This window comes from Trachemys scripta, chromosome 11, assembly GCF_013100865.1.
Source record: "Trachemys scripta elegans isolate TJP31775 chromosome 11, CAS_Tse_1.0, whole genome shotgun sequence".
Taxonomy (NCBI): Eukaryota; Metazoa; Chordata; order Testudines; family Emydidae; genus Trachemys; species Trachemys scripta.
The window spans coordinates 27,188,997-27,215,929 of NC_048308.1; the positions used below are offsets into that span (position 1 = coordinate 27,188,997).

General features: G+C 40.2%; 1 protein-coding gene across 2 annotated transcripts in view; it reads left to right on the plus strand.

Annotated features, from left to right (window-relative positions):
* Positions 1-26,933, plus strand: part of GALNT13 (polypeptide N-acetylgalactosaminyltransferase 13) — a 342,638-nt gene that overhangs the window by 209,635 nt on the left and 106,070 nt on the right. For both annotated transcript variants that reach the window (XM_034785889.1, XM_034785888.1), the window contains one exon: positions 1,570-1,750. In XM_034785889.1, the coding sequence (XP_034641780.1) occupies positions 1,570-1,750 (181 nt within the window). The remainder of the gene's footprint in view (positions 1-1,569; positions 1,751-26,933) is intronic.

Here is a 26,933-nt window from a genome sequence, read left to right on the forward strand (position 1 = left end):
GTGACACTTCTATATTGGAATGGTGACACTACGAAATTTGCTTAATTTCTGGAATCGTCAATCTAGATTATGCAGCGGCAGTAGCACTACATACTTTAGGTTGCAAATTAGTTTCTGTTGTAAATGTGATATATCCTTGTCCTTCATTCCCCATACTCCATGCTTCTGTGAAATCCACACAGGAATAACAGCTTCAAAATTGGTAGGCGAGGTCTGTGACCCGAGTGGAATTATTTTACCAAATTACAGGGCTATTGGATGCTGAAACGTAGGAGTGAATTATGAGTCCCCAGAAAGAGATGTTAAAGACTTCTGAATTTTTTCAGTGCTTTTTTACTACTCAGTAGCCAAAAAAGACAAGAAGTAGAGAGGGGAAAATCTGATTCGTTGGACTGTTCTCATTGAGATCTACAGCACAGAATCAAAGATTGGGTTATTAGATTCCAATATTAAAAAGTTAATATTTTAAATAGGAACATACATGAGTCATTGAGAGCTGATGCCCTAATTTTGGCTCATTGGCAGCTCCAGAGACATTGCTGGGAAGCAGAAGGAGACAGACAGACAGACAGGAAGAATTTATTCTCTTCCCATGTCTCCAGCATGGGGACTGGGGAGGAACAGAGAGATTATAGGTGAGAGCATATAATGTATAGTCCTGGAACCTTAAAATTACATTGGTCCTGCAGGTGGATCTTGTTTTATGAGAATTCACTGTTGTTCAATGTAATTAAGTCTGCAGGTCAGATGGAATATTAAAAGCCTAGGGCCAAAATTTGCCCTCAGTTATACTAGTTCAATCCCACTGAAATAAGGGGAATTACATTGATGTAACTGAATGTGGAATTTGGCTCCAGGACTGTAAGTAAACCAGTACTTTCCACTGCATGGAGATGATCAGATTTTCTTTTGTGTGTATAGGTTTCTTCTTAATAGTCTAAGGTAGCAGAGTTGCCTATCACACCACAGATAGGGGACTGGTTTTGGAGCCAAAGAGCATACATTTTGGCCTAGTGCGTCATGTATGTAGCAGGATGATGACCATGGTGACTGTGCGTATGTATATCTATACCTATAATATTACAATCAAGGACCATTGTACCATCTTCTAAATAGCCAAAAAGCACAATGCCAGCAAAAATTACCAAAGTTCTTTTCTATTGTTATAAAACGTTATGAATTGTGGATTGAAATTCTTGGAAACTCAAAATCATTAAAAAGAAAAGAACAACTGATATCCTGAATTGAATATTAGTGCATAGCATAATTACACCATTTATAGTGTAGGTGCTAGAAAAAGTGTGTGTGTCTAAAGTGAGAGGGCTAAGTCTACCAGTCAGGTAAGCTTGCACAAGATGACTGAAGTCTATGGTCTTGCACCTACTTTATTATTAGTGAAATTTGACTCATGCTATATAATTACATTAAAAATTGATGTGTAAATCTGTTTTTTCATCCCAGAAGTGTATAAAGTAAGGAAACGTTTTCTTAGAGCTGGCTGCTTCTTGCAACAGAATTTTTGCAGGATACTTTTTATACACAGTTTTTAAATATTTTGCCTAATTTCAGATTTGGCAGTGTGGAGGCTCCCTGGAGATTGTAACATGCTCTCATGTTGGACACGTGTTCCGTAAGGCAACCCCTTATACTTTTCCTGGTGGCACTGGTCATGTAATCAACAAGAACAACAGGAGACTAGCAGAGGTCTGGATGGATGAGTTTAAAGACTTCTTCTATATAATATCCCCAGGTAAGAAATCATTTTGTGATCATTTTATGACATGTATATCTATCTTAAAAATGAATGTGCGTATATATGTATGTGTGGGAGAGCATAGTTAGAGTTCTTTCTGCATCTCCTTCTCAAAAGTCAAATCCTTCTATATTCTTTTTTTTTTAATGAAAAAATATTGCCTATTTAAGACTAGAAAAAATTAAAGGTCTTAAGAAGTCTTGTTTGAGATTTCTATCATGTTATTTTCAATCCAGTGGGAAAGTTCTTTGGCTCTATTAACACTAAGAAAAAGGGGATGTGGTCAGATCAGTCTTGCATTCTGGTGATCCCTTAAAAGTAGTTGCAGCAGGTGCAAGTTAGAGCAGCTCCAGAACTGCTCTGCATTGCTCACTGGACTATAGCAGTGCTCAGTGGCCTGAGAATCAAGGAGCCAAAATATATGTCTAATTCCTCCATTTGATGTACACACATAGCTCCCATTAATATTTCTCTCTTCTATACATGTCCAGGAAAAGACTCATGTTTTCACTTAGTCCAGTGTAAGAACTTGAAGAAAATCATGTAATGAAGGAATGATTCTTAGATAATGCATATCTTGCTATAACTTTTCATACAGAAATTGAAATGCCTATACAATAGATATGAGTAATTCATGTAAAATATTGTATTTTAAACAGGTTCTTGTATTTATGATTTTTATATTTCAGTAACACATAAAAATTATTGCACAAATGTTTGTATGTACATTTACAATCAACTGACCAGAATCATAGAATATACAGATAGTAAATGTGCAGTATTTTTTCTCTTATGAACAAAAAAATATGCAAAATTTTTCAATAAGAGTAACTTAATTATTGATTCCAAAAATATATAAAATAGCAAAAAGAGGAATGTAAGGATGTAAGTACTAAAGCGTGTCAAAAATTTAATTTGAGACACCAGCTGAAGAGTTGGTATTTATAGCACCTGGAAGGTGTAGTATCTTGTTCAGTGTTACTGCATTTATTAAGGGCTAGACTGTAATGTTAAAATCAAGCCTCAAGCAAGGAGCACAGCATTGTTGAGAAGCCCAGAGGGAGATTGTTACACAGTCTCCTTCCTGGTCTCCCCGCTGCCCTGGGGAAGGAGTGCATTGTGACAAGTCTATGTCCGGCAGAGCATATTCTCCCTGATACACTGGTGTAGCTAAGCTGCCGAGTGCACTGTATGTGATGGGAGAATGTGGAGTCTCTACCCTCTCCTTCCCCTTCTCAGCCCAAGAAGCTTTGGGTTGGAGGGGAAGTGCTTTTTAGAGCAGAGCAGGATATGGCTTTCCTGTCCCACATCACTTTTCAAGATTTCAGAAATGTTCCCATTCCACGTCAGGGTGAAACAGCAACTTTTCAAAGTGTTTTGTGAAAACGAGAGAGAGAGAGAGAGACCCAATCCACAATAGCCAGGTCATCAGGACACTCACTTGGGATGCTGTTCTCCCACATCCCAGGTGAGTGCCCTGACCTCTAGGCTATTGACTCTTCTGGGATGGGTCTCTGTCTCTTTCTCAATATGACCAGAAATTTCATCCTGGACCTGAGAAACCTTTCCTGACAAAAGTTTTGTCAAAACTGGTGTGTTCCAGTGAAAAGCTTAGGTTTTGATGAATCAGCATTTTTTGACAAAAGTAATAATTATTTAAGACCATTTCTAGTGTTCCTGATCCTGGTACCAGTAATGATGCTGGAGGCCCCCATCCTCAGCCACCCTTACGTCAGGGCTTTTCTGTACTCTGTTTGTGCAAGTGCATGTGCAATCATGCCCTCTTCCATCATAGTGCTTTTTTAATTTATTTATATTTTTAAAGGAGGAAACTTTGGCCTGATAGACCCCCCTTCTCTGCTCCTCTGCTGAGTTCCATAATGAAGTTACCCTAGGAAATTTCTTCTTCCTATCATGCATCCCCTTTGTTATGGAGTAAGAGACGTACTGAATGTATAATTGGTCAATATAATGTGTCCTTTATTGAGATGAGTTGTCTCTAGGCAGATTAGAACCCTTGCTTTGTTGTGCATAAAAGATGTACCTGTGAAGTCCCATACGTTTTTTTCCCGCTGTGATTTTAAAATGTATTTCATAGTTTTGTTTTTCCCTTTTATTCCATCTTCAGTTTCTTTTATGCAAATATTAAATTACCATAGCTTTTTACAAAACATAGAACAACCCTGTAGCCTCTTAAAGCTTGTGGCGGTTTTCAGCATATTGGTTGTCTCAGCTTAAACCTATGTAAAGTGGTTCAAAAAGGAACCAGTCTTTACAGAACTGCCAACATTTCAGATGGAAAACTCTTTTTTTTCCCCCCTCATCAAAGACAATAATTGAAAACTTTAAAGTATGGCTGTGATCAGAAAAAATAAGTGTTTACCAGCAAGTCAACATTTCAGATAGACAGTTTTTTTCCCCCTCTTCTATTTCAAATAGTTTCTTGATTGTTAGTAGCCAGTCTCTTGAAAGGTGCCACAGGCTTTATGAGCTAAGGCTTTTGTATTTGTGAGTTAAAACCCGTGTTTTCATTTTTTGGCTGAAAAAAACCCTAAAAATAAAGGTAGTAAAAATGTATTATAAAATAGATTTTAAAGATATTTGTATAAAATCTAACGCCATTGTAAAGTGGTTTACATTTTAGACAAGCTTGGTTTTATGGTTTTATTAATACCTTAAAATGACAGATTTCAAATCATATCAGTTTAAAGCCAGAACCTCACATCTGGAAGCCCATTATATTTTGCAGTTTTTAGAAATCATTGTTTAAAATGTTCAAAGAATTGGCTAGTCATAAACTGAAGGTGCTATTGCTATGTTTTATTATGAATCTCTCAATAGTGTTCCCACTCTTGTGTTTATAATGTGCCTTGAGTCTACAGCAACAGAATCCCTGGGATAAAATTTACACTATAGGTCATGAATTTGATTCCAAAATCCTATTATCAGTGGGAGTTTTGTGTCTAATCTCTGTACCATGTATTAGAATGTTAGCACAATCCATTCATCTTAAAATCCTAATTGGTGCCACACACTGTTTCACTGCCTGAATATTCCAGGACTTCAGGAGTCCAGTCAAAAAGAACATAAGAATGGCCATATTGAGTCAGACTCATGGTCCATCTAGCCCAGTATCCCATCTTCTGACAATGACTAATGCCAGGTGCTTCAAAGGAAATGATCAGAACAGGGCAATCAAGTAATCCATTCCCCCGTTGTCCAGTCTCAATATCTGGCAGTCAGAGGCTAAGGGACACCTGGAGCCTCGGGTTGCATCCCTGATCATCTTGGCTGATAGCCACTGATTGATTTATCCTCTGTGAATTTATCTAAATCTTTTTTTAATCCAGTTATAGTTTTGGCCTTCACAATATTCCCTGGCAATGAGTTCCATGGGTTGACTGCATTATGTGAAGAAATATTTCCTTATGTTTGTTTTAAACCAGCTGCCTATTAATGGATGACCCAGGGTTCTTGTGTCCTGTGAAGATGTAAATAACACTTCTTAATGCACTTTCTCCACACCATTCCTGATTTTATAGACCACTATCATCCTCCTTCTCCTTCTTTGGCTATCCCTCGATACAAGGAGGATGTCTGCCAAGGGGGGTTCGTTGGTGAGTTTTTAAGTGGCTGAGGAGCCCAATTCTTGCTCTGCAGATTTTCCCACAGAAGTGACAGGTATAATCTTGGAGGAGACATAGTTGTTGGCTGTACAGTTGTGCCCTTTCTTTCCTCCTTTATCATTTCTGAGCATGTCTGTTCTTCTCAAAGTGAGCTGTGGGTTGGTGTATGGTGTGGCACTGCTGTGTTCTGTTCCACACCAAGTCCTGCCAGTTTGTTGGACTGATGCCTCCCTTTTTAAGATGTACTTTCAGTTTGTCTTTGAAATGCTTCTGCTGCCCTCCGTGTGGCCTTCTTCCCTGACTTAACTGAGAGAAGAGTACTTGCTTCGGGAGGCGAGTGCCAGGCATACGTACACAGCCAGCAAAGTTGATATTTCATGATATTTTATGCTGCTGCTGATGGCTGCAGAGAGAACACTGATATTAGTGCATTGGTCTTCCCAGCTGATCCTGAGAATCCTTCTGAGGCAGCGCTGCTGGAACCACTCCACGCGCTTGAGATGTTGTCTGTAGGTTACCCAGGTCTCACACCCATCGAGAAGGGTGGGGATGATAACCGCCTTGTAAACCAAGATCTTGGTGCCTCTTTGCAGATCTCTGTCATTGAAGACTCGTTTGAGTAGTCTTCCAAAGGATGTGCTGGCACAGCGGATCCATGCAATTTCTCTGTCAGTTTTGGCTGTTTGGGAGAGGTGGCTGCCAAGATATGGTAAATGGTCCACATTTTCCAGGGGTTCTCTGCTGATGGTGATTTGTGAAGTACTAAGAGTAGTTTGTGCAGGTGATGGCTGGTAAAGTACCTTGTTTTTTCCGATGTTGAGAGAGAGACCTAGGCTGTGATAGGCATCTGCAAGAAGATTTAGGGTGCTTTGCAGGCCGGCCTCTGTATGTGCAAGAATGACACAGTCCTCTGCATACCTAAGGTCAGTGATACCAATTCTCATGATCTTAGATTTTGTTTGGAGATGTCGAAGATTGAAGAGTTGGCCATCCATATGATACTCAATTCCAATTCCGTCAGGAAGGCAGTTGCGAATGAGAATCAGGATCACGGCAAGGTAAATGGAGAAGAATGTTGGAGCAATGACACAGCCCTGCTTGACACTGGTGTGAATGATGAATGGTTCAGTCTCTGAGCCGTTGCACAAAATGCCGGCAGTCATCCCATCATGGAGTAGTCTGATGATGGAAATGAATTTCTGTGGACAGCCAAACCTACATAGCACCTTCCAGAGGGCATCACAATTGATAGAGTCAAAGGCCTTGGTTAGATCGATGAATGTCATGAACAGTTCCTGGTGTTGCTCTCTGCACTTCTCCTGAATCTGTCGTGCCACAAAGATCGTGTTGGTTGTGCCGCAGGATGGCCTGAAGCCACATTGTGATTTGGGGAGGAGTTCCTCAGCAAGGGGGAGGAAGCTATTTAATAGGATCCGGGCAAGAATCTTCCCTGTGATGAAGAGGAGAGCAATACCTCTGTTGTTCCCACACAAAGATTTGTCCCCTTTCTTTAATGTAACAATGTTGGTGTTCTTAAAGTCAGGTCTTTGCAGGTCCAGATTTTGCTGAGGAGCTGGCAAAGTTTGTGCTGGAGCATTGTTCCACCAGCTTTAAAAACCTCAGCTGGGATGCTGTCTGAGTCTGGTGTCTTGTGATTTTTTTTTTTTATTCTATGTGATGGCATGCTGGTCTTCCTCAAAAGATGGGGGATCAGCAAGGTGTTCCATTGCTGAGAGTTGAGGAATAAACTCGATGGTGTTTTCAGAGACTGTGGATTCGTGGTTTAGTAGACTCTCAAAGTGCTCCTTCCAGAGTTGTTTAATGGATGCATTGTACCTGAGGAGGGTGGAGCCATCCTGAGACTGTAAGGGATTGGGCCTTCGGTGCTTATCCCATATATAGCTTTGGTTGCTTGAAAGAAGCTTCTCATGTCATCCTGGTCTACTAAACCCTGTATCTCAGAGGCCTTCTCTTGCCACCACTTATTTTTGATGTCATGTAGCCGCCTTTGGACTTTGTCTTTAAGCAGGTGATAGGCCTCATGTTTTCATTTGTTAGAGGAATCAATTTGCCAGTTACAAAATGCATTTCTTTTCTGTTGAATTAATGCTAGGATTTCCTCATTGTTTTCGTCAAACAAGTCTTGGTGCCGATGAGTGGAATATCCTTTGGTTTCAGCACATGCATTGTGAATGGTGTTTTTAAGTTGATCCCAGTGCTCTTGAATGTCAATGATGTTGTCAGGCAGGCTTAGAGAGTTTCTGATGGATGTTGCTGGAACATCTCGCAGCTGGCTTGGTCTTGAAGTGCTTTGATAAATGTAAAAGTAATGCACATTGGAAAAAATAACCCCAACTATACATACAATATGATGGGGGCTAATTTAGCTACAACAAGTCAGGAAAAAGATCTTGGAGTCATCATGGATAGTTCTCTGAAAATGTCCACGCAGTGTGCAGAGGCGGTCAAAAAAGCAAACAGGATGTTAGGAATCATTAAAAAGGGGATAGAGAATAAGACTGAGAATATATTATTGCCCTTATATAAATCGATGGTACGCCCACATCTCGAATACTGCGTACAAATGTGTTCTCCTCATCTCAAAAAAGATATACTGGCACTAGAAAAGGTTCAGAAAAGGGCAACTAAAATGATTAAGGGTTTGGAACGGGTCCCATATGAGGAGAGATTAAAGAGGCTAGGACTCTTCAGCTTGGAAAAGAGGAGACTAAGGGGGGATATGATAGAGGTATATAAAATCATGAGTGATGTGGAGAAAGTGGATAAGGAAAAGTTATTTACTTATTCCCATAATACAAGAACTAGGGGTCACCAAATGAAATTAATAGGCAGCAGGTTTAAAACAAATAAAAGGAAGTTCTTCACGCAGCGCACAGTCAACTTGTGGAACTCCTTACCTGAGGAGGTTGTGAAGGCTAGGACTATAACCGAGTTTAAAAGAGAACTGGATAAATTCATGGTGGTTAAGTCCATTAATGGCTATTAGCCAGGACGGGTAAGGAATGGTGTCCCTAGCCTCTGTCTGTCAGAGGGTGGAGATAGATGGCAGGAGAAAGATCACTTGATCATTGCCTGTTAAGTTCACTCCCTCTGGGGCACCTGGCATTGGCCACTCTCGGTAGACAGGATACTGAGCTAGATGGCCCTTTGGTCTGACCCGGTACGGCCTTTCTTATGTTCTTATGATATTATACCATTTTCGCTTAGTCTTTGGGTGTTTGCAGTGTGGTGGAGCGAGCTGCAGGTACATGACTTATCTTACTAATCAATGGTCTGTCTAACAGTGATCGGTACCTCTCAGACTTCGTGTTATACAGATGTTGGTATAGTCTCGGGCTCTGACTATAACATAGTCAGGAAAGTGCCAGTGTTTGGACTGAGGATGTTTCCAGATGGTCTTAAATTTATTATTCTGCCTGAAGATGGTATTTGTTATGAGCAGGTCATGCTTCACACATTTGCTGAGGAGGAGAATAACATTGGGGTTTACATTTCCCACCCCTTCTTTGCCTACTGTGCCTCTCCAGAGTTGGGAATCCCATCTGACTCTGGCACTGAAATCTCCCATGAGGATGAGTTTGGCTGCCTTAGGTGTGGTTGTGAGGACTGCATCAAGAGTTCTATAAAACTGCTCCTTATTGTCTTCCTCATCATCGAGTGTTGGGGTGTATGCGCTGATGACCGTGGTATATTGGTTGTTGCAAAACTTGAGCCAAAGAGTCATGAGACGCTCGTTGATCCTCACGGGGAAACTCCAAAAGCTGACTGGCGATCTTATTTTTGATGGCAAATCCAATCCCGTGAATGTGTCTCTCTTTGAGTGTCTGTCCTTTCCAAAAGAAGGTGTAGCCACCTCCATCCTCTTTAATTAGCCTTCATCGGCCCATAGTGGGTCTCACTAAGAGCTGTAATGTCAATGTTGAGTCTTGTCAGTTCTTTTGGGGCATTCACTGTGCTAAAAGTCCATAAGGGTGCGGACATTCCAGGTGGCAAAATTCATTTTTATATCTTTTGTTTTGATGGCGGAGTTGAGTGATCCCATTGGATATAGGCTTCCAGTCAGAAAAGTGAGACACAGCCTATGTTTGGGGCACCTTTTCTAGCCCCTCCCCATGAAAAGGCCTGCTCAGTCACAGCCACTGCTGTCAAAATGCACAAACCAAGCACAAAATGACCATCACACGGCTGCCTCCTGCGTGCAGATTTGTGACTAAAGACTCCCAGAGATCACTGCTCCTGTCTTCCCCATCGCCGCAGGACTTGGTGCGGGTGTGAACCCTTGAGCAGAGGCCTGTGCGTGAAATCTTTTAACATGGGGAAACTGGTGCACAGGTGGTGACAACACAAAACGCGACAGGAGGAAAACCCTGACCCAGTGGCAAGGGATCCAAGACAACCAGGGGCCTCCTTCCTGCTGCAGCCCTCATCCTTCTTCACAGCCGCAGAGTACTATAAGGTCCTCTATATGTGCCTGCTCCACTGTTGGGTCTTTTGAAGTTTGGACCATGGTTAGTCTGGAGCTTCACCTCAGACCTGCTTGCCAAGGGGGAACCCTACCAGGAGTATAAACGCTCCAGATGATATAGCTCTGAGGATCTTTAGCCCACGCAAGCCTCTCCACCACAGCAAGGTTGCGGTCCATCAGAGAGGACCACTATCATATCTCCCCCTTAGTCATCTCTTTTCCAAGCCAAATAGCCCCAGTCTTTTTAATTTCTCCTCATACAGAAGCTGTTGCATACCCTTAATCATTTGTGTTGCCCTACTCTGTACCTTTTCCATTTCTAATCTATCTTTTTTTGAGATGGGCTGACCAGAACTGCATGCAATATTCAAGGTGTGGGCATACCATGGATTTATATAGTGGTATTACGATATTTACTGTCTTATTATCTATTTCTTTCCTAATGGTTTCTAATATTCTGATAGCTTTTTTGACTGCTGCTGCACATGGAGTAGATGTTTTCAGAGAACTAGCCACAATGATTCCAAGATCTCTTTCTTGAGTGGAAATAGCTAATTTAGACCCCATCATTTTTTATGTAAAGTTGGGATTATGTTTTCCAATATGCATTACTTTGCATTTATCAACATTGAAATTCATCTGCCATTTTTTGCCCAGTTGCCCAGTTTTGTGAAATCCCTTTGTAACTCTTTGCAGTCACTTTGGACTTGCCTATCTTAAGTAATTTTGTATCCTCCGCAAACTTTGCCATCTCACTGACTCCTTTTTCCAGATCATTTATGAATATGTTGAACAGCACTGGTCCCAGTACAGATCTCTAGGGGACACCGCTATTTATCTCTCTCTTCTGAAAACTGACTGTTTATTCCTACCCTTTGTTTCCTGTCTTTATCCAATTACTGATCTATGAGGGCACTTTCCTCTTATCCTATGGCTGCTTAAGAACCTTCAGTAAGGGACCTTATTGAAGGCTTTCTGAAAGTGCCAGTACGATATATCCATTGGCTCACCCTTGTCCAAATGTTTGTTGATCTCCTCAAAGAACTCTAATAAATTGGTAATGCATGATTTCCCCTTACAAAAGCTGTGTTTACTCTTCCCCAACAAATCGTGTTCATCTGTGTCTGATAATTCTGTTCTTTACTATAATTTTAAACCAATTTACCTGGTACTGAAGTTAGGTTTATCGGCCTGTAATTGCCAGGATCACCTCTGGAGCCTTTTTTAAAAATTGGCATCAAATCACCAGTCACCTGGTACTGAAGCTGATATCACAGTTAGCAGTTCTGCAATTTCATATTTGAGTTCCTTCAGAACTCTTGGGTGAATACCATTTGGTCCTGGTGACTTATTACTATTTAGGTAATCATTTTGGTCCAAAACTTCCCTTATTGACATCTGTGTATGGGACAGTTCCTCAGATATGTCACCTAAATAGTGTGGCTCAGATGTGGGAATCTCTCACATCCTCTGCAGTGAAGACCGATGCAAAGAATTCATTTAGCTTCACCATAATGGCCTTGTCTTCCTTCAGTACTCCTTTAGCACATCAGTGGCCCCACTGATAGTTTGGCATGCTTCCTGCTTCTGATATACTTAGAAATTTGTTTGTTCCTATATTTGAGTCTTTTGCTAGTTGCTCTTCAAATCTTTTCTTGGCCTCCTTAATTATACTTTTACACTTGATTTTCCAGAGTTCATGCTCCTTTCTATTTTCCTGAGTAGAATTTGACTTCCCATTTTTAAATGATTCCTTTTTGCCTCTAACTGCTTATTTTACTCTGTTGTTTAGCTATGGTGGCATTTTTTTTGTCCTCTTACTATTCTTTTTAATGTGGGATATACCTTTAATCTGAGCCTCTATTATGGTGTTTTTAAAAAGATTCCCTGCAGCTTGTAGGCATTTCACTCTTGCGTCTGTTCCTTTTAATTTCCATTTAACTACCGTATATACTCGATCATAAGACGGTTCGTTTATAAACTGCCCCCCCCCCCAAGATGGATAAGTAAAAATGGCAAATTTCTATGACCCATTCATAAGCCGACCCTATAATTCAGGGGTCGGCAAACTTTGGCTCCCGGGCCATCAGGATAAGCCGCTGGTGGGCCGAGATGGTTTGTTTACCTCGAGCGTCCGCAGGCATGGAGGTAAACCTAAGTAAACAAAATGTCCCGGCCCACCAGTGGCTTACCCTGACGGGCCAGGACAGCAACTGGTGGGGAAATTTTTTTGGGGGGAGAAGCTGGGGGTCAGGGGAATAACCCCTGTCACCACCCCCAACATGACTCCACCCTTAACCCAGGACCTCCCCACATGACCCCTCCCCGTGTAACCCCTGCCCGCCCCACCTCTAGCCCGGGACCCCCACACTCTCCCCTTCCCACCGTACCTTTAGTGGGCCAGGGGAGGATGTCTCTGGCCCAGCCAGAGCTGCTCCGGCAGGCCGGGCGGTGCAGCCGCAGCTTGCCAGCCCCAGAGCTGCAGCTGCTTCGGAGGCTGGGGGGAGAGCAGCGTGGCCAGAAGAGGAGAGACTCTGGCCCTACCTCTTCCCTTCTGTCTCTGTTGCCTCTCCTTGCTCCCTCTGTTGGGGGATGTGTGTGTCCCACCTCTCCCCCTCTCTATATCCGTTCATAAGCCGACCCCCTTCTTTGATGCTTCCCTTTTTTACTAAAAAAATTTGGCTTATGAATGAGTATACACGGTAGTTTCCTCATTTTTCTGTAGTTCCTCTTTCTGAAGTTAAATGCTACTGTGATGGACTTCTTTGGTATTTCCTCCCCACAAGGATGTTTAATTTAATTATATTATGGTTGCTATTACTGGGTGGTTCAGCTATATTTACCTCTTGGACCAGATCCTGTTCTCCCCTTAGGACTAAATCAAGAATTGCCACTTGTGGGTTCCAAGACTAGTTGCTCCAAGAAGCAGTCATTAATGGTGTCTAGAAACTTTATTTCTGAATCCTGTCCTGAGGTGACATATACTCAGTCAATCTGGGGATAGTTGAAATCCCCCATTATTACTGAGTTTTCCATTTTTATAGACCCTCTAATCTCCCTGAGTGTTTCACAATCACCATCCCCATTCTGGTTAGGTGGCAGGTATAATATTCCTCCTACTGTACTCATATAACTTGGAATTTCTATCCATAGAGATTCTATGGTACGGTTTGATTCATTTAAGATTTTTACTGTATTTGATGCTATGCTTTAGCACATATAGTGCCACTCTCCCACCAGCACAACCTATTCAGTCCTTCCTATATATTTTGTATCCTAGTATTACCATGTCCCATTGATGGTCATTCCACCAAGTTTCTGTGATGCCTATTATATTGATATCCTCATTTAATACCAGGTACTCAAATTCGTCCATCTTAGTATTTAGACTTCTAGCCTTTGTATACAAGCACTTCTAAAATTTGTCACTTTTTAGTTGTCTGCCATCATGTAACATAATCGAATGGTGGCTCTTTTTCATTTGACTGTTTCTCTTCAGTTCCTACCTGTATTTTATCAACTTCTATCTTCTCCTCTTTACTAAGATACAGATAATCCTGGTTAATGTATCCTTCCCATGGATGTCTCTGTCCAAACCATGTGCTCCTCCACACCTGTTTGGCTTTCCCCTAGCCTCTAGTTTGCCGGCAAGTAAAATTAAAAAGGTCGTAATCTGGTTCTGTTTTGGTTTAGGTGGAGCCCATCTAAAAGGTTCCCCAGTTTATTTTAAACCTAAATCTGTCCTCCCTACACTTTCATCTCATCCATGCACTGAAACCCTGTGGTTCTGCCTGTCTAACTGGCTTTGCATGTGGAACTGGAAGCATTTCAGAGAATGCTACCATGGAGGTCTTGGACTTTAATCTCTTACTTAGCAGACTAAATTTGGCCTCCAGAAACCCTGAGCATGCACCAGCTGGCTCTCCTAATATCTGAAGACACTTAATTTGTGGTTGAATTACATGAGTATCCTATGACTGCCATGGCATGTATGTGCAAAAAAGGGGTATGCTGAGAAAGAGAATATTCTGAACCCCGTAATTTTTTAAAATTTCATTTTAAACATCCTAAAAGATACTTAGTCACCCTGTCACCCAGTAAAAATATCATCCAAAATATTTTTTTAAAAGCAACAATTCCCCACAAATCAACATCAGTATATTTGCAACAGACTAGCTATGGTTTTTCTGTATTTATTATTTTGTGTTTGTTTCTCTGATCTAAAATGGAAGAGGATGTAATGGGTTAAGAACAATACAGATGCCGTGCTAGGGAAAGGACTCTTTGATATGATTTACCATGGATTTGACCAAATTATGGTACAGTTTTAAAAAAAAAATCACCTATTGTATCATGTGGTATATTTTCTAAAAGAACGGATAATTCCAAGTTCTCTTTTCCCAGACAGTTTGATAATATAAACATCCCATTACATGGGCTACTTGACATGTTACAATAAATGCTTTTAATAATATCAATTAAAAATACAGTTTTGCTTTATAGGGGTATGAAACAAGGAAATAATAATACCTTGATCCTAGGTGTCTGCCATTCTAGATACTTTCGCATTACATCTTACCAGCAAGTGCTCCAGGCTGACTAGGTTTAGTTGTTTTAATGCATTTTGGTGAAATAATGCACTCAAAATGCATTAGAAAATCACATTAACCATCATTTTATTCTAAAATACTTCAGAAAGTACTTTCTGAATTGGATACATTATTGGTAAAAAGCATCATTATGTAAGTGTTTGGGATAGTGATATAGACAATGGAATAGTTAAATTATTCTATTTTTCAAAAAGGGCCTGGAATGAAATTGCAGCATTGCAATGGTGATAGTCGTTCCTATTACTAAAGACAAGTATGTCAGCATTTCAGTTATGAAGACTAGCCAACCGGTGCTGTTTTTATTTTACTCCTAGAAGCAAACCCCTCTCCACTGATCCTAGCGAGCAGAGTGCAGCAGCGCTTGGATATTTTGGGAAGAGGGTTTAATTCCATATCTCCCAGAGCCAGTGTAGGATCTCTTCATTCCATCATATTTTTCATGCCTTGCTGATTTCCTTTGTCCCCCATTCTGTTTTGTTTTCTACTTGTCTTCCCTTGCCTCTCTGCTTAGTGTGGGGTTTTCAATACTTAGGGCATTCTTGATTACAGTAGACTCCTACATTGGGTTTTATCTTGTATGCCTTCTTACGCAATGCTCCCACTGAATTGGGTGATAGGGGAATGTAGTAATTTTGAGCCCGAGGAGGTCACCAGTATAAAAAAAAAAAATTCAAAAAGTGGAATGGAAAAGTAGATCAAAACTTTGCCCGTTTTTCACAGATTCAGCTTGTTCTCTGTTTGCTCCCCAAACCTGTATGTGCCCTATTTCCAAACTCTTCCCACTCTGTGACCTCTGTTAATCACGTGGCCAATTGTCAGACTGCCAAAATAATACGTTAATGTGGAATCAAAGATAGCTAGTAGAACAATTAAGCCTTACTGACTAAAGTGAATATTTTCTGGCCAGTCTTAATAGTGTAGACACTTTGGGCCAACCCTATGTGGTGCTTTCTCAGTCTGCACCTCATCGACCCAGTCTTTTGTCTACAAATACAATGGAAAATGGGACTAATACCCCGAAGGTGGTAGTTTGATAGTTTAGTATCACACAAACAAAAATCAAGAATATTATTGCCTTAGATGTTTTTATATGAGAAGATGAAATATAATATTTTTTTTAAACGGATGGAGCCCTTTAGAAAGTAGATGTATTAAAAATGTGGATGTTGGTAATGTCAAATGACTGTGTAATCTTGCATTTGCTTCAGTGTTTAATTCTGGTAAGTTTTAATAGCCAAGTGCCCCACTTTAGGAAGCAAGGGATACAATGAATAGCTTTTCTGAGATATGCTGCCAGAAATAAGTATTTCAAGGGGGTGAGCAAGAGGCAAACAGATATTTTTCACTGGGGAATTGTCTCAAATACTCAGGAGGCCCCAAAGCATGAAGCAGCATACAATTGGGATGCTAATTAGATTTAGAATCTCTCTCCACAAAAGAACTTTTTTTCACAACATGTATTTTAAAAGTGCCTAATTCGTTCCCTCACAGAATGTGTTTGAAAAGTACCTCATGCACTATATTTCCTAATTTACCTCTATAGGTTTTTTTCCAGTCTTGTGAAACCTCTGTGGAGTGAGGTGCTTGGGATATAAGGTTTGATTTTGAATGTTGATTGATTGGTAGAGTAGGAGATATTGGAATATGGAATTCGACACCTTACCCCATTATGCAACAGAATTATTCATGAGGATATCTTAATGCCGGGTCCTGAGGTGATGTATTATTTAGTGTGTGGATCTTTTCTTGATATATTGAGTAGATAGGTGATATCCTGCCTTAGACAGGATGGGGAAACGTTAATGAGCCTCCATTGTTGTGAATTGTTTAACAATTCCATTGTTTAGCTAAGTAGAAAATGGCTTATTTGAAAGTTTTGACACACACAGCCTTTGAGTGATGCTCTTGTAGTGGCGCACCTGTCCTTTAAGAGCTTAAATGAATGAACATTTTAGAGCTTCCTCACAGTAACTTCTATCTTGGAGAAGAAGAAGAACGGATTTTTCTCTTTTTTGCAGAAGAGATTCTTCTGGTGTCACGTTTGGATCCTTTTGTGACTACGCTTACAATCCTGCAGGATACAGCTTGTTGGGTGAGAAGTTATTTTCACCCACCCAAATCCATACTTAGTCACTTAAATATACATCACCAGATTTTCAGAAGTGATAATCACTCACTAATTCTATTGAAATAACAGAGATTTGCTGGACCCCATTCCTTTGCAAGCCAAATACTTGTACTTTGATGCCCAAACATAGATATAAATAAAAGTCTGTCTTCAGTGCATAATTCTGTTCAGTGTACTGTCTTAGTTTGATGCCCAGGGGCTGAATTGCCCTTTTCTGCAGTAAACTCTCCAGGAGGGGCTAAAAGGAGGGAAACTGTGTGGGGTGTCCAACATCATTTCATGGTGTGAGGGGGAGCTATTTTCCCCTTCACAAAATGGACTATAGGGCCTGGGTAATCCCAGAATCAAGGTCCTTGAGCCCCAGAGTTTCCTTGTAGGCCTGGTTTAACATAAGTAACTTGCCTCATTTCTTATTGGGCATAAGTGGGAAGATGAATGGAAGGTTAAGTTGTAAATAGGAGCTTGAGAAACAGCATGCTGGAGTCAGGATGTGTGTGCTAGCTAAGATAAGCAGCAACAGCCTGATGCTAGGGACTATAGACAAGAGTAAAGATCAGGTTCCATGTGAACAGTAGGTGGACAGAGCATGCCGTACAGGGAAACCAATCCAAAAATGTGTGGTGTAATGGATAGCAAATGCAATATAATGTGTAAATGTACATAAAAGAAGAGGCTATTTAACTTTGGATGTGTGGTATGCACCTAGCCACCCCCTACTCTTGAGTCTGATCAGCTCCGTGTCGCTTTGCTGTATGCCAGATAAAGGAACCTGTGGGCTCCAGTGGAGCTCAACTACTTGGAACTCGCTTTGGTTTTTTGATCCCTGGGATTCCCTTAAAGTCCGCACCAGAGAGGGGACTCTGTGAGAACATTAATATAGCTCTAGGTAACCTCCACAGGCCAATGTGTGGAGTGCACCACTCTGTCTTGCGTCACACTGGGGTGTGTGCGCATGCGCACCATTCTCAGCCTTGACTCACACTGTGTGCGTGTGTGTGTGTGTGTGTGTGTGTGTGCACCCTGCTATCAGCCTTGCCATACCTAGTGTGTGTGTGTGTGTGGGGGGGGGACCTCTATCTGCCTTGCCCCAACTGGTGGGGTGGGGGGAAGCCCATTTTTTGCTTCCTGCCTGTCTGTCAAGGCTGCTTCCCCACTCTGAACTTTAGGGTACAAATGTGGGGGCCTCCATGAAAACTTCTAAGCTTAACTACCAGCTTAGATCTGGTCCGCTGCCACCACTCCCAAAGTGCTAATTCCCTTCGCTGGAGCCTTGAAAGACTTTTCACCAATTCCCTGGTGAATACAGATCTAAACCCCTTGGATCTTAAAACAAGGAGAAATTAACCATCCCCCTCCTTTCTCCCACCAACTCCTGGTGGATCAAGATCCAACCCCCTTGGATCTAAAAACAAGGAAAAGTCAATCAGGTTCTTAAAAAGAAGGCTTTTAATTAAAGAAAAAGGTAAAAATCATCTCTGTAAAATGGAAAATAAGTTTACAGGGTAATCAAACTGAAAGAGTCCAGAGGAATCCCCTCTAGCCTTAGGTTCAAAGTTACAGCAAACAGAGATAAACACTCTAGCAAAAAGGTACATTTACAAGTTGAGAAAACAAAGATAAAAACTAACACGCCTTGCCTGGCTGTTTACTTACAAGTTTGAAATATGAGAGACTTGTTCAGAAAGATTTGGAGAACCTGGATTGATGTCTGGTCCCTCTCAGTCCCAAGAGCGAACAACCCCCAAAACAAAGAGCACAAACAAAAGCCTTCCCCCCACCAAGATTTGAAAGTATCTTGTCCCCTTATTGGTCCTTTGGGTCAGGTGTCAGCCAGGTTACCTGAGCTTCTTAACCCTTTACAGGGAAAAGGATTTTGGAGTCTCTGGCCAGGAGGGATTTTATAGTACTGTACACAGGAGGGCTGTTATCCTTCCCTTTATAGTTATGACACTGTCATCTTTTATTCCTTTTTCAGTCACCTGTTTTGTCATCTTCAGTTTTTCTAACCAACCCTCTTTAAAGTATAGAACTATGTTAAACCCTGTTGCCTGCTGGAGAGCGTTCAGAGTACAGAATGTGAGAATTTTCGTCTGAGATTAAGTACAAGTACCTGTGATAAAATTAAAGGGCCAAATTATGGCTCTTTTGTCCCTTCAGGTGAGGGCTTCCATTAATTCTGCTTCTATTAAAGTAATTGAGTTTTGCCATTGATTTCAGGGCATTGCATTTCCACTCATGCGAATTACTTTGAGGTTCCACAGAGGAACTGAAGGATTGTACTAACACATGCAGATGACCCCAGACCCTGTTGTGAAACCACCACCATAACTAAATGTGCAGACCAAATGGTATGTGCAGTCACACAGGGACAGCTCTTTGGGGCTCATCTTTTCAGCTCCCCTCCAAGCAAGCGACAGTGACTTTTCCTACACAGTAGACGTACCAGGAGTTGTCCATATCTTGAAAAATGAAGCATGAGGATCCTGCTTCTTCTTGGTTATCATTCATTTATCCCCTTCTAGATGATGAAATAAGCTCCTCCATCTACCTCTCCATCTTGCATGTCTCCAAAACGGCAAGCATCCCTGATTTTGCTGTCAAACTGTCGCAACCCCAAATGAGCTAGCTGGGTTACAAACATCTGCCTGAGACTCTAAACAGCTTACATTGCAAAAGGCACCTGCAAAATCTATTTTGAGCTCAGTGGATTTTCCTTCATGGCGTCTGCTTTGTGCAAATATGTTCCTGCCTCAGAATTAAAATTTGGCCCAGGATATTAACTCTTAGGTCAGTATTGTTCACAAATGATTATTTATGTGCTTGACAATTTGGATAAACTTTGGATAACAATATTGTTCTATAAAGCTTTTTATCACGTAAAGATTCAATTTATATTACTACTTCTGTACTAGGAAAATTAGGATGAGTTGGTAGCTTTACACATTGTATAATTCAGTGTTAAATTGTGATTGCTTTTTCAGAGTTTTACATTTTGATTAAGTTTTTAATTACAGTAAATTTATAAGAGCTGCAGCTTTCTAAAGCAGAGAGTAGAGGTTAGATTTATTAATTACTCCAGAAACAAAGCAAACGCTTTAGGCTAAGTAAATGGATATTGAAAAATACAAATCTAGCTTTCAGGCTTATTTAGAGACAATGTTTAATTACAAACCTATGTTCCTATGTAAGCATTTATAATCATTAAATTACTTTCTCTTAAAATTGTATTGAAAAAAATGCCACTCACTCTTAAAATCACCACCCCCTCCTTGTCCTCTCCTCCCCCCACGTGCAATGTTATTAGTTTTCAAATTGAACACGGCCTTTCACATACTTTAAATACAGAAATCAAAGTAAAGTGTGAATACAATATTAAAGTACCTATTTGTACAGTCTTAAGATATGCAGGAACTCTGAAATTTGTGGGATTTTGGCTGCATGAGGACTGCAGGGGTGCTGGAACAATTTGTATAATAGGAGTGCTGAGAGACATTGAACCAAACTGTAAACCCTGTATATGATGGAAACCACTTCAAGCCAGGGGGTACGACAGCATCCTCAGCACCCCTAGCTCCAGCATTTATGGAGGACTGAGGAATAAAACTCTGAACTATTTTGGATTAAAAAAAACCCTATAATACTTACATATTGAGGATACTATGAAACTGATCTAGTCACCTTCCATAGATCTCAGATTTTATTTTACTTGTGTTTTTTGAATGGCCAGAGATACATGTGTTGGTCCTGCAGAAAACTTGTACAGTTGATCAGGGCCGGCTCCAGGGTTTTGGCCACCCCAAGCAGCCAAACAAACTTTAAAAAAAAAAAAAAAAAAAAAAAAGTCGCGATCGCGATCTTTGGCAGCAATTCGGCGGGAGGTCCTTCGCTCCAATCAGGAGTGAGGGACCATCCGCCGAATTGCTGCCGAAAAGCTGGACGTGCCGCCCTCCTCCGAAGTGGCCGCCCCAAGCACCTGCTTGCTAAGCTGGTGCCTGGAGCCAGCCCTGCAGTTGATAACCATTTCTAAAAACTACTGGGCCTGATTCTGCTCTGTTGTACTGGTGCAAGTCCCAAGCTCAGCAGAAGTACTCCTGATTTACGTTGGTGTAACTAGTCACAAACTTTGTGATATCAGAAATAGGAGATCACTGCAGGATTCAAGTGAAGGAAGAGATGGGTTTTGTAGGGAAACACATTTTCAACAATAACAAAGAAAAAATACCACATGACAAAACTAATTTTTGAATAAATTTTCACTAGTTGATAGCCTTTTTAAAAGACCATTTAAATGATGATTAATAAAATTATAATAAATATGGTTAACAAATTAAAAATACAAGCAGAATGATTGCAAATAAGGGTAGTTTTCTTACATAAGAAGAGTGGCCGATATAAAAGGAATCTCTTCATTGACTTCAGCCATAAAAGAAAAGGGAACATAACAGAGCTGAAGCAACAAGATTGAGCTGCAGCAAATATAGATACTGTTGTTTTAAAAGAGAGATCTAATATTTTTCTTCATCAGTTCATCCCATCTGCCCCCATCTTTTTTCAGATATTTCAATAGATGTGGTCTTTTTAAGTTCAGGTAGGATAAGTAAATGTACAACACCATAAACAGGTAGATTTCCAAAACAAATAACGGAAATTTATGACTAGCTGAATACATGTAAGCCTTTTATGTCCGGTTTAAATGGGTTGGGATTCCTGCATTGCAGCGAATTTAATAATCTCTGTAGGATCCAATGAATCCCAGTAGTCACTGGGGAATAGAAAGATATAGCTATAATAGTGAATATGTCATGATAAGAACTAGTCCAAGTTAGCCAATACTCTTTCACAAACATTTTAGTAATGTGGTGGTGTTTTGCCTGTCCACTTAATACAATTTTGTACTTGCCTCCTCCACTCCCACCCCCAAGTTTTATTTTTCACAAAATTTAGAGCGTCTGCACATTTTTCATAGCAAAGAAAGCAAAAGCTCACAAATTTGATCAATGGAGTAGTGCAAAACTTCAAGGTGGGAGAGTGGTACCAGGAATAAGTACAGATAATGTTAACGTGGGCATAGAGATTACCACCTTGATCATTCGTTGATCTAAAATGCTAATGTTAATACTGCTAATTAGAGCTGTGCAAAAAACTAATTTTTAGTGCCAATTCAACTTTTTAAAAATGTTCAGTGGTCTGAACAGTTAACAATTTTGGGTCAAACGGAACATTTGGACCCAAAATGAAATTTTTTCAGGATTTTTAACTTTTTAAAAAGAACATTGCAGTAAAATTCAATATGAGAAGGCCTTTCAAATCAAAATGTTTCATTTAAAAAATGTCAGAACAAAACACGCACACGTTTTCGCCCAGCTCTACTCCTGATCAAAATTTCTACCCAATTCTTTTATTCCAAGCCTTTTTGGCTGCCTTTTTACAAACCCGAAACCTGGAAAATGTCACAGGAAAAAAAATCCATGGAGAATATTTCCTCCAGTTGTAGTCCCTGACTGGTAAGGTAGGATTGTAAATGTTCTCTTGCTGATGATAGCTCATCTTAATTGATTGGCCTTTTACAATTGGCATGGCTACTCCCACCTTTTCATGTTCTCTGTATGTATAAATATCTTCTTTCTGTATGTTCCATTCTATGAAGTGGGCTGTAGCCCACAAAAGCTTATGCTCAAATAAATTTGTTAGTCTCTAAGGTGTCACAAGTACTCCTGTTCTTTTTAAGGTAGGCCAAGTTTTCCATGTAATGCAGTCAGAGTCTAAGAAACATAAGGATTAGGTACATACCTCCCTGCACTTACATTACCTTCGTGGATAGGCACTTCACACTGTTTGGACCAGCTGTTAGGGATCCAGCAGAATGTGTTACCTTCTGATCTGTCTGAGCCACCCTGTGAATGTGATGTCTATTGCTGCTTTCTGCAATCCCACCCTCAGTGCCTTATACTCCTAAAGGTAGATAGGGCATTTTTGTGTCCCTCTGTTAGAAAGTGGGATGCTGTTTGTTGCAGAGTGCAATAAATATATTTAAAGTATTCACTTATATAGTTTTATGTAGTATAATTATTTGGAAATTATGATCCTGCACTAAATGCATGAAATTCAGTTTTTATGGCCAATCATTTTCAGTGCATAGGTATGGTTTATAATTTGAGCAGCCACTCAAATGTAAAGATCAGTATTGTTAATTAACTGCAGTTGTGAGACAACTTTGTATGAGAAAATCTTGTGTCTGAACAGGAGGAATTTTCTAAAAGGTCATCTCAGCAACATGTATCACTTTTTTTTTTAATTGAACAAATATTTCCAGAAAGCAACACATCCCTAGAAACAACACTCTTTGTGAAGCCATCATGGATCAGCTGGAAGCTTTTGTAGGCAGTGCATATGGAATTCTGGTTTAGTGACATTTCAGATAGAGTAAGCTCTTGTATGCTACCATAATACAATAACATTCATATTTTTAAAAGACAGTGTTTTCATTGTCTGCTGTACTTTTTCTACACTGAGGTCATAAACAATAAAGCCCGAGAATGCACTCTTTTGTTACAGTTTTGGTAAATGGCAAAATGTTTCAGAGGAGCAAGTAGTCTCTAGGTTGAGTAACATATTTACTATAAATAGTCAATAAATCCAGCGGCCCCAGTCAGGACTCCATAGTGCTAGTCATTGGACAAACAAAGGTAAGTTGGGTTTCCTGCTATAAAAAGCTTCCAACTTAAGCAACCAAGCAAAAAATAAATAGCAAGGGAGAAAAACAGACAAATAAATATTATCTATATAATAAGATTCCAGGATTGTCACTTTGTGTCTCACTCTGAAGACTATGAAGTATGAAGTGATGGAAACAGCAACAAACATGGTTGGAGAGGTGTTTTTGTTTGGAATATCACCAGCTTGAATTTTCCCTGGATTCACAATCTCTTACCATCCAATTTTTAAGTTCTTAGTCATTTGACTTTATCAAGGACTGGCTTTCAGCTACAGTAAGGCATGCATCTATGCCATGCCAGGAGACCTATCCCATTATGATATCAGCGATAACTCAACTCATCACCCCCCCTTACTTTACAGCTAATTTGCATGCAACAATTTCATTAGTTGAATGAGGGAGACTGCACAGATGGTGAATTACTTGTCCCAACTGACATTCCCCTGGGACAGCTCAGGCTCTCAACTACTAGCTTTTATATATGTGACATGCACTACATCAAATCAGTCCCTTCCTTTGCAACTATCTGGGCTTCACTGACTTTACCCGATGTAGGGTTGCCCTCTTACAGGAACTTGTCCCCAGCATGCTGTTCTTAGAGGCTAGCCTTTTCAACTGGCAAAGTTACGCAGCTGCAGCCCTACTAACGATGCCACTTGCTGCATCTCACTCTTTCAGCTGGTAAGTATTCTTGACTCCAGTTATGTTTTCCCTTTTCGATTCTGGAGGAGATGATACAGTCTCCCATTATTTATATCCATTGGGTCCTTAAGTAACATGGAATCTAGATCATAAACTCTAGTATTTGGTTTACATAGTGCTGGTGTCACGGATTAAGGGTTTGGTCCTGCAGCCATTATGCAGCCCAAACTGTCATTTTCTGCTGAGTGGCTGTTAAAATGAGCCAGGTGACCAGATCATTATAATTTAAGTAGCCATATATCAGTTCTGCTATCACAACCTAGGTTTTACTCCAATTCAGGGAGATCCAAAATTTCCAGAAACACAGGAACACTCAGTTACAGAAGTTCCAATTTCTTTAATTGGACTTCACAGACATTTAGACCTTTAAAGGTTTTCAGGATTCTGGATTATAGCTGCTTCTCTCTTACTTTGGCCAATGGTACCTAATTGTAGTAGTGAGTTCCCTCACAAATTTGGAGCATGAGCCTGTATAGATTCACCTAGTAACACTGACTGAAGTGTAGCTCACTCAAAACCTGCTAAACGATAATTTCTCCTGCCTGACCAGCAAGCCTTCCTCCTCCAACTATCTATAATGATAGAGGTTTGATTCCTTATAGACATAATACCTGTTAGGGAGAAAATGTTGACAGATTTTCTTGTGTGTTAAGTTATGGCAGCAATTCCTGTATAATAGGATACTCTATATGGTAATTTAGCAATACTACTTTAAGTTAAAAATAGCAGTTTCATTTCATCTAGTGAAAAGGGAAATTGTTCTGTATATCCATAGTGTTATTTTCCAGATACAGAACACAAAGAGGGCAATTCACATTAGAATGCACTTATCAGTGTTGCAAATATGCTGTTTACTAAGAAAACTAAGATTGGTCTGAAGAATTATGTTGATAACATACATAGGAAATCATATAGGGATCATCCAAAATATTATTCATAGAAGAGAGAGAGATGTAAACAAACTTTAAAAAATTCAGTGAAAGAGCCTAGCAAAGAGCGTTCAAAAGCAACATAACTGGATAACATCATGATTAACAATACCAAAACGATGAGCACAGCTGTCTCTGCAACTCCCAAAGGTGCCTGTAGTGTAGATAAAGAGCTTCCCGAGCTTCACTTTTTAGGGTCACTTGGGTTAGTGCCCAAGCAACTTATGAACAAAATACTTTCTTGTTAATGGTTTTTACAGTGCTCTCAGAAAATGCACCAAATGTCTCTGCAGCTCTGGTTAAAGGAAAAACTAATGTATGTTCTTTAGTAGAAACAATATTCATTACTTTAGTTTACTGTGAAAAACAGATGGGCTGTTGATTATGGGTTCAAGCCTACCACCACTGAAATCAGTTTTGACATTGACTTCAATGGAAACAACATTAGGCGTGTTGCACACTATTTCATTTACCCTAAGGGCCTGGCATTAACATGGGTGCACTTGTGGGATGAGGGGCGGGAATCTTTCCACCAAGGATAATATCAGTTCCCAAAGGGAGCGGAGAGGTGGTGGCGTCATGGCCCTAGCATGTATTACTGACCCACGGTGTTAGCCATGTGTGGTGATTGGGAAGACACTGGAGCATCCAAAGGGATGGTATGTGCACACTTACCATAATCACCAGCAGCTCAGACAGGGATTGCGTATCCTGTGGAACAATCCCTCCCCATGTCCCCCTTGTGGATGGGTGGCTCTAATCCACCCCAATGCAGGCCTGTGCATATCTGGCTTAATTTGGTCTCAACTCTAGTAGGTCTGGTCTACAGGCAGTTTTTGTATCACTGTGACTATATCTGTTTAGAAACCAACTTAGAGAGTTGCAATCCCCTAGTGTGAATACAGCATATGGGTGCTCTCCCTTCATATGCAACTCTTTGTATTTACTATGTATTACATCACACATTTTTCGATTGGCTTTGTCTCTTTGAAGGAACTAATACCTGTGCAGCATGTTCGGTTTATGCATTGTCCACGCTTGACCTCCTCTTTACTTTCCTAAGTATCTTGTCCATTTTTAATAAATAGTTCCCTGGGTGTTCTCCCTTTTATTTTAGCTGGCTCAGACATTCTGTCTTTTTAGCCTGCTGACCTATTTATTTCAGCCTAATGATCTGTTTACCTTCCTAATTCTATCCTCCAAGAAAGGAGGCCTCTCTTCACATGTTAATTACTCATGTCAGGCCAGACCTATAGTTCTTAATGTGAAAGAATACATTTTATGTGAAATCTAAATAAGTAGATTAGATTAAGATTGATTTTTTTTAACAAAATTATCTGCCTCAGAAGATTAGTGCCCTAACCTTTCTATGCCAAGGGCATCTATTTTTGGCATCCTGCCAGCTTGACATTGGATGACGGAGGAAATAGGTCACATTTACTGAAGTGCAATAATATTTTTGTCATTTTTATGCAATAGTTATTGTAAACCCTATACATAATATCAGTAAAATTCCATGCAAGTTGGAATAGTCTAGTCACTGAACAGTCAAAAGGGATGCAAAGAAATGTATCTTGTTGGTAGGTAAGTAGCTATGAGTATATACAGGGCATGTGACAAAATATATAAGCAATGCTCTGCCTGTTCCATTTTTTCACTAGCTCCCTCTTCTCCCATTCCCATACCAGGTTTTTTTTCAGCTCAGTTAATCAAAAATGTTAATCATTTCATGTATTTTAAGTAGTTTTTAACTGTTTTTGTAGCCATATTCCTATTATGATTCTGATTATTATGACTCAATAGTAGGGCTATCAAGCGATTAAAAATTAATTGCACGATTAATCATGCTGTTAATAATAGTGTACTGCATTCAAAAATAAAACAATGTCAAACTTTGGCGCCTACAAGTTCACTCAGTCCTACTTCTTGTTCAGCCAATCACTCAGACAAACAAGTTTGTTTACATGTGCAGGAGACAATGCTG